The sequence below is a fragment of the Cnephaeus nilssonii genome (assembly GCF_951640355.1).
Source record: "Cnephaeus nilssonii genome assembly, chromosome: 3".
Taxonomy (NCBI): domain Eukaryota; kingdom Metazoa; phylum Chordata; class Mammalia; order Chiroptera; family Vespertilionidae; genus Cnephaeus; species Cnephaeus nilssonii.
This window is the reverse complement of record NC_137074.1, coordinates 55,061,550-55,079,078: the sequence shown is the minus strand read 5'-3', so window position 1 is coordinate 55,079,078 and position 17,529 is coordinate 55,061,550. Positions and strand designations below refer to the sequence as shown.

Sequence of the window (17,529 nt, the reverse complement as noted above, 5' to 3'; positions counted from 1 at the left end):
TCCCCTCCCCTTTCTGTTCTGTGGTTCAAGTGGGACGATTTCTCATATGTGGGTGTCCCTTTATGTAACTAAGCCCTCACTCTTCCAGTGAAATGGTCCAGGGGGCCTCCCTACTCTCCAGGAATTGATGGAGAAGCCAATGCAGGGTTTACGCCCACCCCCCACCCCCTGCCCTCACAAGGAGGCCTGGTTTTAGAACTCAAGTATTCACACTACAAACATTGATTTGCTTTCTTTCTAATTGGTACCTTTGAGCTTCAAGGCCCCTGGTGCATTGAGTTTTTTATTCATTGTGGACTATGCACCATGTGAGAAATGTAAAGGTCACACAGAATTGAGGATGAACAAGTGAAAGAGTCATTAGTAAATTAGGATTCCATGTTAAACGCTTAGTTTACATGTAAGGTTGATTCCATTGTCAGATTCGGCCTTTTTACAAGAACAGTGATCACGGGGGCAGACAGCGCTGGATGGGTTGCTCCACTGAGAGTAGTTGTTCAGTGATGCTGCTTCAAAATAAAACTGCACTTACGATCATCTAATATAAGTCTTATCTTGCTTTAAATAATACCTTTAATGATCTTTTCTGCTAGAACATTATCCTTCCCAAAGAGACTTGAGCTGATTGCTTTAGTGTGATGTCGGGGAAAATAGTAGGAAATGAGACATGGGAACGATATTAAAAATAAAATAAGCTCAGTACCAATGGGAAAAGAGATAAAGAGGGAAAATGTCAAAGACATTCATTACTTGTGGTTCAGTATAAATTTCGACCCACTTCTGAGTGTGTTAGAAATGCAAAGTGTTATCTTCTACAGAAAATTATTGTTATTGAGAATTTTCCACAGCAGTGATACAATTTTAACTGTTCATGCCAATAAGTATATGGTTAATACAGTAATCGAGTTGATTGCCACGCATTTTTAAACTAGTGGTTGATTGATTTCAACCATTTAATTTCCTAAAAACCATCTTATACGTGTAAAAATAGCATGAACGTGAATGGCATGTTTCTGTAAGATTTCTGATATGTTCTCAGGAACAGCTGCTAGTACCAGGATACTGTTTGGGATTTAAGATTGTAAAATATACTGTATGTTACCCACACCGTATGGGCACAGATAATTTTCTGAGGAAGAACTAACCAGAAGAGAGAAGTTTAATTATCATTAGCTGTCTCTGTTGCATTTTACTGGCATGCCCACACACGAGAGGTTGGGAACTATTTACCGTAAAGAAAAAATTAGGACTGGGGCTATAGTCAAGAATCAGGCATCCAGTGGGCAAGGCCCAGGGAGAGGAGCAGTGTGGAGAACGAAGGTTTGCCAGTCAGACCGGAGGAATGCCATCAGGCTGGGAGGCATGCTGGGCAGGAGCAAACAGCTCTTGGCCATACCTCCTCCTTGTTTATATTGCACGTGAAGGTTTATGTGCCTGGCAGGTAATTAAATTTTAAGTCCCTTAATCAGATGTTGGGAAAGTAAAACCGAATGTCATGACACACTTGAGCATCTCAGTGAGCTAGTGGAAAATAGTGGGTAAATGCCTTTGCAACGCTATCTAAATGACTAAATCTGACATGATTTGCATATGCATCATGTGTTAATTTGTGGTAGATGCCACTGCATCCTTACAGAATGAAGGCTCACTAAGCATAGATGTCTCTTAATTGCTTGGGTGCAACTTGGTCAGATGTTCTTGGAATTGATGTTGAGATAGAGGCCCTTGTAGAGTTTGCCTATGGTTTCAGGAGGACATGGCAGAGCAGATAGGATTTCTGGAAGATCTTGGGAATGCAGGATAGGCAGGGTCTGCAGCATGGCTAGAATAATGATGAGAATAGAACCAGAATTTCAACATACACTCCTCCTTCAGGTATCCTTGTGCTTCTCTCTAAACATGTCCGTTTACAGCAGGTTCTGCATGGGGGGAATATGCCATGGATGACTTAAGCACTTTGAAAGCCGATCTAACTAGTCTGGTTTGGCTTAACCCATTCTGTTGGTGTTACTGGAAGCCTTTACAATGATTGCTGATAGGAGCATAATTTGACTTCTTGGGCCCTAAGAAGGAACCCTGGATTCCAGAAAGGAAAAGAAAATAGCTGTGGGTAGGGTGACCATGTAATTTATTGCTAAAAGAGACATTTTTTAGAGTGAAGAAGGGAAATATTTATAACTAAGCCAGAAAACAGGCACATACAGAATTATCCTGGGCAAACCAGGATTTGCTTACCCTTGCCTGGGTGGCCTCATCAGTTGGAAGGTTTTGGTCCCACAAAAGGAGGTCAGAATTTTTACCTGAAGTGGCCTCGGTTTCAGGAACACTCCCCAGAGCCGTTCAGAATGAAGAGTAGTGGACAGTGCCCAGAAGCATAGTTTTATCAGCAAACCTGGATTATTGGGTGTTCGTATCCAAGATGTGTGGCTGATGTGTCTTCAAGGACTGTGAACACCATAAAGAAAAGCTTGATTTTAAATTCCATTTTTATTGGAAATCCTCTTACACATTTCAAGCTTAAGCATTATGACAGACTTACTTAAGTAATAGTGATCCAGTAGTTGTAACTGGTTAATAAATTCAGTTGATATGGTTCCATTTTCTTCCGTGTTCTACTAAATATTAACGTCTTTGATAATCCATGTCTTAAAGATATAGCAACCAATAGGATTTGATAAGAAATAAATGCAAAATAATTACTCAAACCTAGCAATGCAAGGGTTGTCATATGTCATGTACATAAGAGTTTGTCATTTTGGAAATTAAAGGAGGAAGGGGTTCCCAGGACTATTAGATGATAATGAATTTTAGGATAAACAAGAGGATTTATTACATAGCATAAATTACAGGAAAATTCAAGTTATTCCTCCTCTGTCGGAGAAAAAGACATAATAACAGGTTCATGATGACAATTATATGCTGGTTTCATATACTGAGGGGAGGCCAGATAATTATCATAATTGCTGAATGTTCACTTGGTGAACCCTTCCTCTAAATGAGACACTGTAGATGTAGATACTGTTCCGATTGCTCAAGATGTGATGTGATATAGTGGAAAGGACATAGGTTTGGGAATAGATCAAACCTGAATCTTATTTTTGTTTTTATCACTTCCTTGGTTGTACATTTTTGGGCAAGTCATTTAACCAGCCTGAGCCTTAGTTTCTTAATCTGTGAAATGGGAATAGTAAGATTTACCTGTGGTGGTGTCATGAGAACTAGAAAAGAACATGCATAAGCACAGTGCCTAGCACAGAGGACACACCTGGTTAAATGACAACTATTCAGGTGAGTTTTTAAATAGTCCTTGCCTGAGAGTTTCACAGAATAAGTAAGGAGAATCAGCCAAGGGTTAGAGGACTGATATAGTTCAGAAGAGGGTAGTTTTTGGTGAGGCTCAGGCTGTCTGGAAAGGCCTCTTTGAAGGAGGTCAGAGGAGTGTCAAAGAGCGACTGGAACAGAGATGGGGAGAGCCTAAGGCAGGCGTCCTCAAACTACAGCCCGCGGGCCACATGCGGGTGTTTTTGCCGTTTTGTTTTTTTACTTCAAAATAAGATATGTGCAGTGTGCATAGGAATTTGTTCATAGTTTTTCTTAAACTATAGTCCGGCCCTCCAACGGTCTGAGGGACAGTGAACTGGCCCCCTGTTTAAAAAGTTTGGGGACCCCTGGCCTAAGGGGTGTTCATTACAAGCAGGAAGACTGAAGGTAGCAAAAACAAAAAGAGTATGGTGTGTTTTCAAAGCATGTTTGTAAGGAAATAGTAGGTGATAATGGCATGGAAGTTGTTAGAGCCACATTTTGAAGCTTTAAATGACATGGTGGTCCTAGCTGGTTTGGCTCAGTGGATAGAGTGTTGGCCTGTGGACTGAAGGGTCCCAAGTTCGATTCCAGTCAAGGGCACATGGGTTGCAGGCTCGATCCCCAGTAGGGGGTGTGCAGGATGCAGCCAATCAGTGATTCTCTCTCACCACTGATGTTTCTATCTCTCTCCCCCTCTCTCTTCCTCTCTGACATCAATAAAAATAAATAAATAAAAATAAATGACATGGTCTAAAGTTTGGGCTTAAAATTTTCTAGCAATGAAGGAACTACTGAAGACTTTTTAATTGAAAGAAGGGAGATAGGTTTATAGCATAAAATTCGAGTTTTAGAGCTGAAAAGGACATCAGAAGTCACTTAACCCAAGCACTTTCTACTACAAAAAATGAATCTGTCAGCAGTGTCGGGGATGGGTTGAACAGACATGGAAGGCAAGACGACTAGGTGGGTGACCACACAGCAGTCTACTTAGGAGGTTATGAGGGCTGGACTGGGATTCAGGGTGAGGAGCAGCAGACAAGGTGATGATGAGATTGTGATGTTAGGTGGCAGAGAGGAGGGCACCGTCCGCAGAATTGGAAAGTGCCCTGGGAGGCCTGTTTTAGAGGGAGGAGGAGTTTCGTTTAGATGTAGAACTTGAGGAGATGTCTGGGAGGAAGGTGGAGGCTCTGACAGGACAGTGAAAACATTCCCATTTATTGGTGAGGGCTCCTCCTCTCTCTAGGAAGGGAAGCCTCATTCTCCTTCACTGAGAATGCATCTTTGTGGGCGACTAACGAACGTGAGCAGACAGACAGATCCACTGAATCAATCGGTGCTGCTGACCTGGGTGCGAGGCGTGGCAGGCAGCTTCCCCTCAGAGCCAAAGACAAAGATAAGGGTCAGGTGTTGAGGTGAGAGATGTAGGCTGGGGAGTTGTTTACAAAGAGGAGAAATGGAAGTCAAGGAAATAGATAAGAGCTCTGCAGAAGTTAAAAAAAAAAAAAAAAAGAGGATGGGCCTTGGGGTACCTCTACATTTAGGAGACAGGAAAAGAAAATGCTGCCAATAAGTAAAACAGAGAAAGAAACCAGGGATTTATAGCAGGTTGGATTTATAGCGGGTCGTTTCAGCCCATTAGTTTACTTTTTCCAGCTGCGTTCAGCAATTAGGAACCCAAGGGCTGATGTGGTCATCAGGCTTGAAGGCTGGCTCGGTGGCAAAGCAAGGGAATAAGGGCGCCTAGGCTGCTGGAGGAGGTGGTGCTGACATAGCTAACACTGGGTACAGATTTCAGAGCCCAGGAAGGGAAGCCAGGAGGTGACTGATAGACTGGGAAAAATGAATAGCGCTGTGTGGGCTGCCGCGCGTGGGGTGAGGCGAAGGGGGCGTGGAGGTGAAAGGAGGGCGGTTGTCCTCACACTCAGGGAGTGCAGAAAGGGTGTGCTCTTCGGGGCTGTCCCAGCCCTGCTGCCCAAGAAGAAGCGCAGAAATAATTCCAGAGTCAGTTACCGGGCTTCTAGCTGATCATTTTCACTGCCAGCCGAGCCACACTTCCCTAAAAGTGCAAAGGCCAAATTCCTACTGCGACACTGGGATGAAAAAATCCCAGCAGTTGAGGCCACCCAGTCCTCCAGCCTGATCTCCCCACCTCCTACAGTTAATGTAAACTCAGAGAATGCAAACCACATTGAGCCTGAATAAGAACATAAACCTTCTACTGTACACATTACCCTAAAGGCAGACGCACATAATGCAGTAATGTGAGGATCATGTGTGGAGCTGAACTGTCTACGGTACTGCTCGGTTCCCTTGGTGAGGTTGCTAGGGGATGGTGTGAGATGCTACTCTTCTGCTTTATTAATCTGCCAAATTTATTCCTTCTACTGCAGTCCTTTCCAACTGATGTTACTGTTTAAAATGTTTGCATGTTGGCTCAGATTTCTGTTACATGGGGATTTTTTTTTTGAGCTGTGTTTATTCGATCTGTAAAATGGGATGCATTATGATGAACAATTTTATGATTAGATTTGAAAAGGAACTTTAATGTATGAGCCAGTCAGAGAGCAGATTTATACACAACTGTTGTTTCTCTGCTACAGACACTGAAAAAATGTCTTTAAGACCCAGAGTGATGCAAGTAGAAGAGAAAGGAGCAGGGACAGGAGTTAGGGACCTGAGCAATTGGTTAATGAAAATGTATGATTTTTTTTTAATATGCTTTAAACAATGATGTAATTGTCATGGTGACAAAATGTTTGAATCAGTCATTTAAAGCTCTTTAACTTCTCTGCATCTTTCCACTCACGCCTCACTCCACCCCCTCCCATACCACGCCTGGGTCGTTCCCACGGACCTCTCTCTCCTCCCCTTGTGCCCAGTCCCTCTTTCATGCCACTTCCTTGCAGAAGACGCACCAGAGCGCCCTGCAGGTGCAGCAGAAAGCTGAGGCGCTGCTGCAGGCCGGCCACTACGACGCAGACGCCATCCGGGAATGTGCGGAGAAGGTGGCCCTCCACTGGCAGCAGCTCATGCTGAAGATGGAAGACCGGCTGAAACTGGTCAATGCCTCTGTGGCCTTTTACAAAACTTCTGAGCAGGTGAGGGAAAGGGCTGGGGGATGTGTGAGGCTGAGAGTGACAGAGGATTGTTTTCTGCCTCACACTGCAAATCTGCAGTACCTACCACAGCAAGAAGCCAGTCCTCTCAGTACTAACCTTTGAGAAGAGGAGAATGATTTGTTGGCTTCCTTATAATGCTTTCCATTAAGGAAGTGGACCATGTGATTTGCTTCTATAAATTTCTCAGATCCCTTGGATCTAGCTGTTGAAATGGAAATGCTAGATTGGAGTGGAATATTAGTCAGCTATCGCCACAATAATGCTGTGTAACAAATCACCCCAAAACTCAGTGGTATAAAACAATAAGCATTCATTCCTTTTGCATAAGTATCTGGAGCTCAGCTGGTCTTGGCTGAGCTTGGTGGAGCTGGCTCCAAGCTGCAGATTGGGACTCGATCTGTTCCCATGTCTCTTATCCTCCTTGACCAGCAACTACTTGGAACAAATTTAGGGTGAAAGGCAGAAGTGCAAGAGCCCAAAATCTTCTGTGAAAGTGCCCTTCAAGGCTCTGCTTATGTCACATGCTCTAACATCCTTTTGGCCAAAACAAGTCATGTGGCCAAGCCAACATCAATGACGCAGAGAAGTATCTGCCTCCTATGGAAGTTGGGAAAGGACAATTTGCTGAACATAATCTCATCTACCACGATCAGGCACTGTGCACGGCTTGAAAACATAAAGGTTTTACTCACAGGGCTCTCAGTCTAATGGAGGAAACAAGGTTCTCTGTCATTGGGAACTATGAGCCTACTGGCAGGATGGTGTCGCTGTGGGAGAAAAGGCAGGAAATACACAGTATACAGCAGGGTCGTAAAGATGCAGGCCCATTACCATTACATCTGTTCAGCAATATGCACAAGAGCTAAGAGGCTTTTTAAATGATTTGGGTGCTGTTAGGGAATTCTTTCTATGAAATAGAGGTTTCAAGCAGAAGTAATTTTATTCCATGTAAAATACTTTCCCTCATTCCAAGTGCTCCCTGGGAGAAGTAGATCAGAGAAATGTTCTCTTCTGGGTGGCCATGGGAAAGTGTCTAGGAGCAAAGGCAGCCTGTCTGTGAGAGGCCCTGCAGCCAGCGTTTCAGTCTCAGTCCTGCCTTCTGTTGCTTCAGAGAGATGATGCCTTCAGACGTGGGAGCAGCAAAGACGATAAAGAGCTTCCCCAGTTGATCTATAAATTCAACATGGTCCCAATCAGATCCCAGCAAGCATTTTGGTAAAAATTGGTATGCCGATTCTAAGATTTACATGGAAATGCAAAGTACCTAGAGTAGTCATAACAACTTTGAAAAGGAAGAGCACAGTTGAAGGAGTTACACTGGCTGATTTTGAGACTTGCCCTAAAGCTGCAGTGATCAAGCAGAATGGTGCTGGGTGTATGGATAGATGCCATGGAACAGAATAGAGGTTCCAGGAGTAGACCCACATCTATACAGTCAGTTAATTTTTGACAAAGAATTAATTTAGTAAATAAAGTCTTTTTTTAAATTCTTTATTGTTTAAAGTATTACATGAGTCTCCTTTTTCCCCCATTGACCTCTTCCTTGCCACCCCACCCCAAGCACAAGCCCTCACTCCCTAACTGTCTGTGTTGATTGGTTTTGCTCATATGCATGCATACAAGTTCTTTGGTCTTAAACAGATGATTCTGAACAACTGAATATTCATATAAAATGAGGTTAATCCTTCTCTACTATCATACACAAATTTTAATTTGAGACGTATCAAGGTACTAAAGAGGTCAGAGCACTAGATTAAGAATCAGGAAATCTGACCCTGAACTAACGTTGCTAAAGGTCACTTTATCTCTCAAGAATTCTGTTTCTCTGCCTATTAAATTAGAGGATTTATGCTTTATAATCTTTTCAGCTTCCAAACTGATTGGTTTTAAGTCCAATACTATCACAGGACAGGTGTCAAGTACTCTTTTTTCTTAGAGTTTTTGAACATATCATGTTTTCTTTCAAGGTGTGAGCATCCTGAATGTTTTCATGCCTTGCCTAGGCAGAGATGGATGGTGCTGGGGGAGCCAACTCGAGTTCAGCGACAGGGCTCTCACACCTGGGAAGCCTGTTGGCTACAAGGATGTCCTGCCTGGGACATCTTTCAGCTCAGTTCATAACTCAGTAAATGTCCCATCCAATGCCATACTCTGCATCAGAAAGGATGACTTTCTCAGTCAGAGGCAGCCAAGGATAATAGCTGTTCTCGCCTGCTGCCAAAGCCAAGCAAGCAATCAAAGCCTGTTGAAGGGAAGTCCAGGAGCATGAGTTTCTATTTCCCACATCCTTCCTAGGCCCTGACACTAGGCTGCCCGGGTCTCCTAACTTCCCCTCCAAGCTCCATTTGAACGGCTTTTGCTTTTGTGCTTTTGTTCATTTATAAGGTACTTTAGAGCATGGCCTCTCAGCACTTTCCGAACTGAGAAAGCTCCTTAACTTTCTTTGAGATTAACCCACATTTGTATCCCTCTGAAGGAAATACACATTTTGTAATAGAAGGCCTGGAGATGTCATTGTCATATGGTAGTATCGTGAGACATTTTTGCCGTGATGTTTTTCCACGGGGAGGGGAAAGATAACATTCATTTATGGCTCATAAGACACAATATATAGGCAACTTCCTTCTTTACCTCTGCTTGAAACTACTTCCTGCAGGGCAATTTCAGATGGTTGGGCACCCTGAGTATCTTCCCCAAACCTCATTTTCCTGTACAACCTAATTCATAGAGTTATCATAAAGTTATAGCAATACAATATATTTTTTTAAATCCTCAAAAAGTACTAATCCGTCTTTCTTCTACATGATGCCATCAACCCCATAGCTTCGGCCTTTAGCTATTGGTTATCAGAAGATGATTCCAAAATCCATATCTCAGTCTTGGGCTGTCTCCCAAGGTGCAGACGCTGGGTCTCCCTGCCTCCTGGACTTCCCTCAGATCCCCAGGGGCACTGCAGGCCCTCCGCCTACAAACTGAACTTCGAATGAAAAAGTGTGCATCTGTGCAGGGTTCTCTCTGCTAAAGGTGCTCATAAAATACTTCTCAACTGATTAATTTACTGAATCTTTTTCCCCCCACGATTCATTAGGTCTGTAGTGTCCTGGAGAGCTTAGAGCAGGAATACCGGAGAGATGAGGACTGGTGTGGTGGGCGAGATAAACTGGGGCCAGCAGCAGAGATCGACCACGTCATTCCTCTCATCAGTAAACATCTGGAACAAAAGGAGGCCTTTCTTAAGGTCAGAGCACTTTGTCATCCAAGGTCTGGGACTTTAGGCTGTTCTTCCATCTACCTTCTCTCTCTCTCTCCCTTTCTCCCCCTGTCCCTCCTCCTCCTCTTCCTCCTTCTCTCTCTCTTTCTGTCCCACCCACCCCCACTCTCACAAACACTGCTTCACAAGGGCTTCCCATACCCCTGTTTTTTTCTAGCTTCGTATCTGAAAGGGGGTAGTTGTAGAGAAGATATTGGCTGGTTGACTTGAAAGGTCACACTTCAGAATTTTTTTCTCTCAGTACTTTTTGAATAATTAGGCAGTTAGGCGATGCCATTACTGCTGGTGCCAGGTTCAGATATCCTGAAATCCCACTGATGTGAATTGAGAAAAATACATACTTTCCCTCAGTTATGTTTGGTTTATTAAAATATTCTTAATTGAAATATACAAACCTAGATATAAAACCATATTAAAATATAAATAATAATATAAATAATATCACAATGTAAATCTTCTGTAAATGGATAATACAATATTTAGGGCAAGAATTAAAATAAATAAATGTAGACATCTTATTTATTTATCAATTTAAAAGTTATCAATTATTGATCACTGTAACACTGTGTAGTCTGCTGTATGAAGAGAGAAATACCGTATTTTCCGGCGTATAAGACGACTGGGCGTATAGAAGATTTTCCTGGGTTAAAAAGTCGTCTTATACGCTGGAAAATAAGGTACCTTGTTTTGTTTCTTTGTTTCTAATAGAGCTCTAGCTTCCCAGGGAGAAGCGCAGGCCACCCTGAACAGGCTGTCAGTGTGTGGGAAGTCCTCCCAGCCCTCTTCCCTCCAGCCTTTGCTCTTCTCTCCGACGGGTCTTCTGCGCTAAAACATATCTCAAGGCTCCACTTACTCTCTGATGTCTTGCTTTCATGTTCTGCTTCCTCTCAGGTTTCTGAAAGTACAAAAGGGAATTTTTATACCCTGACATATTGCCACTGATTTTCTACAATTCTGTAATTAACTGCCTTTTTTTATTATTCGGAATTTTCTCTACTGGACCACCTCTTGGAGTTTTATTTTTATTCTTTTTTTTTAAGATGGCCTCCCCTGTCCCTCCTCCCATCTAGTTGGTGTCTGCACCTGCATTCAATCAGAACCCCTAGTGATCAGCTCTTACTAATGAGATTCAGTAGGAATTCTTCTATACGGGGCTTACGATGATTTTAAAAGTCTTTCCTGTTATAAAACACAATTTAAAACAAAACAACTTAAGTAGAGCATATGAAAAACTTTAAATAGAGGTATAAAGATAGTTCTTCATAAAATCAAATGCTTCTTTTGAAGAAGGAAAAAAAAATGTCCCGGTTAGATGTTTTCCGAAGTGCCTAAACCTGTAGTTGAGAAACTCCCTGCTGTTGTGGGAAGTGTGTGCCCAGGGGACGGGACATGGAGCTCTCCATTCGTGTGCATTAGTTGGCTATTTTGGACTTCTTAGCTTTGGACCACCCTCCAGCTGTTAAATTCGTGGCCTCTGGACGGACCCACCAGCAGTCTTTGACCAGAGCTCTCAGAAGCCATTGTTGCTCATGCAGCGTTCAGAGTATTTTCTATTATATAATTTGTAGAATAAGATGCTAACTGTACAGTTAAAAATTGTACAGTTTTGTCTAAAGATCATTTAATTCTGAAAACTGTGGATTAAAAATTAGCGGACCACCATGTATTACTTCTACAATCAGGAAAAAAAACCCTGCTTTTTAAAGAAATTCAGAACATCCGTGGTCCTGAGAGAAACGAGAAACACTGCCAGTGGGCCTAGGGTCTAGTCTTGACTTGCTTCATGACTCCTGCCCTTTCAGGCCTCAGTTTCCTCTGTGGGTACAGCAACCTGGGACACGCCTGTCCTCTCTGCCACCCCTGTTAGTGTGGGTCTTACATGGCCAGGATAACCGCTCTTACTCCTTTAGGTAGAGAAGTTTATTAGTGTTACTGAGGTGAGGGTTTGATTTGATGGACAAATAAAATTTTAAACGTGGGTAATATCCATTTAGACTTGAGACGTATGGTCAATAGGTTTGTTTCCCAAATTTGCTTTCTCAAGTCTAAATTCAACTAATGTTAACATGACTTACACCAGTGCTCATGTGCAAGGCATTCTCAGAGGAAAACGAGCTTGAGAGGGAAAGTAATACTGACTCAACTTACACTGGGCCGGGGATGGCTGATTGCTGACTTTTATCTGGGGTGGAGCGGGGAGGGGCGTGGGAAGCAGTTCTTTACTCCATGAGCGGGGGGGCGGGGGGGGCCTCTCTCACTGGGCCTGGGGTGTCCATGAGCCAGGTGGCTGCAGGGCTCTCCTCGCCCCTAGCTTCACAAGCCCTTCTCGGGGATCTTGGGTCCTCTGCACCTGCTGGACCGGGACTTACGTGCGGGCACTTCCCACTTGTCTCCCTCAGGCCTGCACCCTGGCGCGGCGGAATGCGGAGGTGTTTCTCAAGTACATCCACAGGAACAACGTCAGTATGCCCAGCGCCGCCAGCCACACTCGGGGACCCGAGCAGCAAGTGAAAGGTCAGGGTGACACCTGCCGGCCGCCTCCGCAGCACGGACCAGAGGCTGTGCCCTTGGTCTTCGTGCAGCCTCCGATTTCCTGGGTTTTCTCCTTGGATAAGAAAGAGTTAGATGTGGGGTGGCATGGACTGTGATGATTCATGGGGAACGCGTTAAACAGGCATCAAGATTTAGAATGGGAAAATGACGATAAAACTTCACCAAAGCTTTTTCATTTATTTATCTTAGAGTCTAGAGCAGTTCTATCAAATAGAATTTTCCGAAATAACAAAAATGGCCTGTATCTATGCTGCCCAGTCTAGAAGCCACAAGTCGCATATGGCTGTGGAGCGCTTACAATGTGCCCAGAGCAAATGAGGAACTGAATTTTTACTTCTGTTGAATATTAATCAACTTAAATGTAAGTAGCCAAATGTGGCTAACATATCGAACAGCACAGTGCTAGGGTATCTTACAGCCTGGGAATGAGACAAGTTCTAATCCTGGCTTTATTGCTTATGCTTTTAAAACTTCCTGTTCCTTACTTAAAATGTGGTCCCAGACCAGCAGCATCAACATCACGTGGGAGCCATAGGAGCTGACACGGAATCTCAGGCCCCCACTTGGATCTAGTGAGGCAACCTGAATTCTAGCAAGAGCTCCCCATGCCACCCCAACCGGTGATTAGTGTGCACATGAAATTTAGGGACATACTGGTCTAGATAATCCTTAACATCTCTCTGAATTTATAACATTTTTTAGTGTATGAAAAAATCAGTCACCTTTAAAAACTATCTATTAGCTGACCACATTAAGCTTAAATTATCATCGATGGAATTGCTTATTCTGGACCAAATAGAAATTTGCCTTTAAGGAGGTATAGAACTTAACACATGTTGTCTTGACCTAGCAGAGAAATACAACCCTGGAGACAGGCTAGGGAGTGAACCAAAATTGACCTGGAGTGAGGGAGCGGGCAGCGTGGAGAGCTACGGGGTTGCCAGGGGAGAGACGCCGATCTGCTCTAGGAAGAGCCCCTGTCCCTGTCAGAGAGCTCAGAGGCGAGGAGATCAGAGGCCAATGGGAAGAATCAATTTTAGGAATCAAAGTCCTCTACAGAGAAGAGGCGAGCGGGTTCCTTTTCCAGGTGTGCTACCGTTTGTGGTGGAGCAACCCTGTGGGTGGCTGGCGAGATGTCGCCCTCGCCTTCCTGCACAGTGCAGAGTGGATGCTCAGACTTCCAAATGCAGGTGGCAGCCTGCCGGGGGAGACCAGCTGCCTGCCGAGCGCAGACACCCCCCTGTGCCTCAGTGCTGAGAGTGGCAGGCACCCGGAGAGAACCGGATCGCTGCACCTTTGTGGGGGTGAGGACTGGGGGTTGCCCACAGGAAAGCCTTTAAGAAAGGGGTAAAACGGGTCCTGAAACCCTCCAGGCGTTTTGCCTGGTCTGGGTTGTTTCTGTCAGCTGCCACGGAGTGGGCTGCCATGAGCAAAGCTCTGACTAGGAGACAGAAGGACTGAAGAAAGCACAGCTTCTCACTCATCGGCCAGTGGAGGCTTCCGGCTGAGCAGGGACTACACTCACCCCTATATCCATTTCCCTTCCACGGGCTGCCTGCACCCAAAGCAGTGCCACCTGAGTGTTTGTGCAGGAGCAGTGATTGCTGCATATCAGTTCAGTGGAACACAGTTGTGGGCATCTGCTGTTCAGGGGACTGCATGTTGGCTGGGGTCAGCTGTCCGGGCTGGGCTCCGTCGGGCAGTCCTGCTTGAGCTGCAAGTGTGGCTGGTGCGGCCCCTTCCCTGCAGGTCAGGTCCTAGCTGCTCCCCGTGTGTTAATTCTGGGGCCTGGGGGAGGGGCCGCAGTTACCCAGGAGCACGTCTTATGGTGTCGATGGCAGCAGCGAGGAGGGGCAGGGTCAGTGCACAGCACATTTCAAGCCCCGGCTGTGTGGTATCGTAACAACCCATTTGCCAAAGCCAGCCACATGGCCGACCCTGAGGTTGGGGTGAGAAAATACACGTTGTCTCTTTGGGGAGAAACTAAAAAGGTACATGTTGGGTATAGCTAAGGGGAGAGGGGCCTATGAAAGCTCTCCGCCTAGGGGAGGAGGGACAGATTCTGTCCTTAGAAGACCAGACTTCCAGGGAGCATTCAGAGTACACAAAACCAGCAGAAGCCTTTGAGTCTGAGCACGGCGACTTGGGGCGTGTCCTCTGCAGAGCACAGTGACTTGTGCTGAGCAGCCCCAGGAGCCCAGGAGACCAGGTGGCTAAGCACTCAGGGTCTGAAGTAAATAGCTCCCCCCTTTCCATCTGAACGACCCTGGGTGTCACCTACACTCTCTGAACCTCAGGTTCTTCATCATAGAATGGAGATGCAGCCTTGCTGAGTGAGCTCCTGCATCGTGAGGCACCTTGAAAATATAGTGAGGGTTTAATAAATTTAATTAATTTTCCTAAATAGTCCTATTGTGTATTTTGTTGGCATCTAATATAGTTAGCAGCAAGCAGGAGGCAGACATAATACAAATAAATTTGATTGCCTCCAGCAGCATAGGACATACTATTAAAACACTTAGGAAATCTATCCAGGTAGCCAGCTGCTCCCGAAACAACAGAACAGGCTGGGAAGTGACTTGGACAAACACCTTTCCCGGCCCTCTGTGATGCTGTATGCCTTGTTCATATCCCCATGCTTAACATCGTTAGAGGGAACGTGAGACCGGCTCTCAGCGTTTCTTATGATGGGATCCAAACGACGTGGAAGTTTGGTCCTAGAGGTGTGATTCCATGTGGACACGGTTCCCACACAGCTTCCCGTGATTGTTATTTAGACGTTTTAGAGTTGAGGCTCTGCTGTTCACGTGCTGTGTGCACGGCTCATGTGCAGGGCAGGGGTGTGGCCCATGCCTCAGGTTAGCCATGCAGTGCCACCAGCCCTGAGCCACGGCTCCCTGCCCCCCAGCCTAGAACAGCTGGGATTCTGTCAAGTCCATTCCCTCGTGTCGGCTCCGTGAATTGGCTGTGACTTAGGGACTGACACTTCCTTCGGTCTCTTACCATCGAGGACTAGCTTTGGTGTGAAAGAATCGGGGTCACTTTTAGGTCACCCTCGGGACATACTCATCATTAGTTGAGGAACCTCATCAACAGGCTCTCACCCCAGCCTCCCCCATCTGGGAAATACTCTCTGGACCATGCTTTTGCTCCCTTGCTTCTGATGCCTGGATTGGTCCTGTGGGGGGCTTGAAGGTCACAGTATCTGGCACTGGGGATGTAGGGGGGAAGCGGACAGTCAGAGCTGTCAGGGCCTCCCTGTGACCAGAGCGGTCTCCCCGCTGCAGCCATCCTGAGTGAGCTCCTGCAGAGGGAGAATCGCGTCCTGCACTTCTGGACCTTGAAGAAGCGGCGGTTAGACCAGTGCCAGCAATACGTGGTGTTTGAGCGCAGTGCCAAGCAGGTATGTGCAGAGCGTTCCCCGGCTTTGCCTCAGCTCCAGGGACTACACAGAGGCCAAGAGCACCAGCTCCTGGGACGTCCAGAAAAGGGTCGTAGTGACAGGCCAAGCAGGACAGTGGGAGGTGGGGATGAGGAGAGGAAAGGGAAAGGCCGAGTTTGGTGCCGGGAGTGGGGAGGAGGTTCTGGAGGAAGATCACCCCTAATTCACGATGATACTGGGTCAGTCTAATGGACAAGGTACTCTCTTTGTCAGTGGGACGTTCCAGGTCTAACGGGAGGGCTCATGCATAAATCAGCTTTCAAGCTGTGTACTGATGGAGTCATGTTGGAATTTCCTGGGTCCATCACGCCGTCCCAGACCACAGCCTTCATGGTAGCACGGCATGTTTTCCTACTGACCCCTGGCTTTGGGGGGACTGGGTGGGTTGTTTCCTCCCACAGGCGCTGGACTGGATCCAAGAAACAGGTGAATTTTACCTCTCAACGCATACCTCCACCGGAGAGACCCCAGAGGAGACTCAGGAACTGCTGAAGGAATATGGGGAATTCAGGGGGCCTGCCAAGGTAGGAAGCACCCTGGGCCTTCCCCAAATCTACCCAGCACTACCCAGTCTGACCAATTTCACGTTGCGGAAGGGAGAGCAGCCTCTTGCACAAAAATACTTCACCACAGTGGCGAGGGGGGAAGCATAGGTAGTAAGTATTATGTCCTTTGAAACCCGAAGACCCAAAGAATGGCGGCTGCTAGGTAGTCAGCTTCTATGCATGGGGCTTTCAAGTACCCCTCTTCATGCCCCAGGTTCTGGACTCTGCTGTGTTCTTTCAGACCAAATAAGGCAAAGGGATGTATTCATGTGCAATGCACATTGCATGTGTGAGCATCGCACCTAGCCACATGTTCTTGACACTTGAATGGCTTGGAAAATCCACCTTATGGGAAGGGCCAATGGCTATGGGTGGGTTCACAAAACAGGTGAGTTTACTGCCTGTTTAAACCCATTGTTGTTCAAGGGTCAACTGTACTTTCGTCTGGCCTCAGACCTGAAAATGAGCCAGACTGGAGTCTCTGGGAACCCAATCCTGCACTAGTGCACATACCACACCCCTCACACTCCCATTCACACTGAGCAGGGAATGGACAATAGAGGAAATCTCATTTTCATCTGTTTTCACAGCCAGAGTTTGATCTGAGGACCCTTGGGTTTGAATGAAAACTCATCTGTCTGAGTTCCCTCCTTGTAGCCTCCTGTCCCTCACTCTGGGCTCCCTGCCATGCGAACCTTTCTGGGCATCACTCTTACACACGGCAGATGCTCTTCCCAGGGTGAGAGTCAAGGGGGATATAGGAAGGCCCATCCTACCCAGAGATCCCTCTGACACTGTGGTGAATGTTCCTCTAGTTTGCTGTGGCATAATTAGGCCCTTAGTCTCATTCTCGAGCTGACATTTCAGAAGTGGTCACCCACTTGCTGAGCCCTCCCTTTTCAGCCAATGGGAAAAGCTGTTAGTTCAGATAAGAGACTTATTTCAATACCAGCTAGAACAGGCAGCACCAGGGAGGTGGCAGGCACACACTACCCTTTTCAAATCCAAATGAACATGGCTTTGGAATTACCCACTTTGCATCTATCTGCGCCTCTCCAAACAGTGTCAGTAATGAACTGTTAACAAGCCAGATAGTATTCGCTCCCCTGGTGTTCCTACTCATGTAGGATGGGTCGCAGCAGGTACATAGGATGGACCGTAGAACGTCCGAGGACCAGAATCTGTCCATAACCGAAGTGCAAATGCAGAGAATCATTTAGTCAATTTAATCCATTCTTCCTTCACCTCTTCCTCCTCTTTTCTGCTCACATTGTTACTCGGGTTTCATGCTTTGGG

The 17,529-nt window shown here is 45.8% G+C and overlaps 1 protein-coding gene across 4 annotated transcripts in view; it reads left to right on the top strand.

Moving 5' to 3' along the window:
- Positions 1-17,529, top strand: part of LOC307096987 (kalirin) — a 473,518-nt gene that overhangs the window by 386,954 nt on the left and 69,035 nt on the right. For 2 of the 4 annotated variants that reach the window (XM_079766806.1, XM_079766804.1), the window contains exons 17-21: positions 6,210-6,401; positions 9,511-9,660; positions 12,093-12,207; positions 15,534-15,649; positions 16,090-16,212. In XM_079766806.1, the coding sequence (XP_079622932.1) occupies positions 6,210-6,401; positions 9,511-9,660; positions 12,093-12,207; positions 15,534-15,649; positions 16,090-16,212 (696 nt within the window). Of the gene's footprint in view, positions 1-6,182; positions 6,402-9,510; positions 9,661-12,092; positions 12,208-15,533; positions 15,650-16,089; positions 16,213-17,529 lie in introns of all 4 variants that reach the window. The other 2 variants (XM_079766805.1, XM_079766803.1) reach the window with 1 other exon arrangement.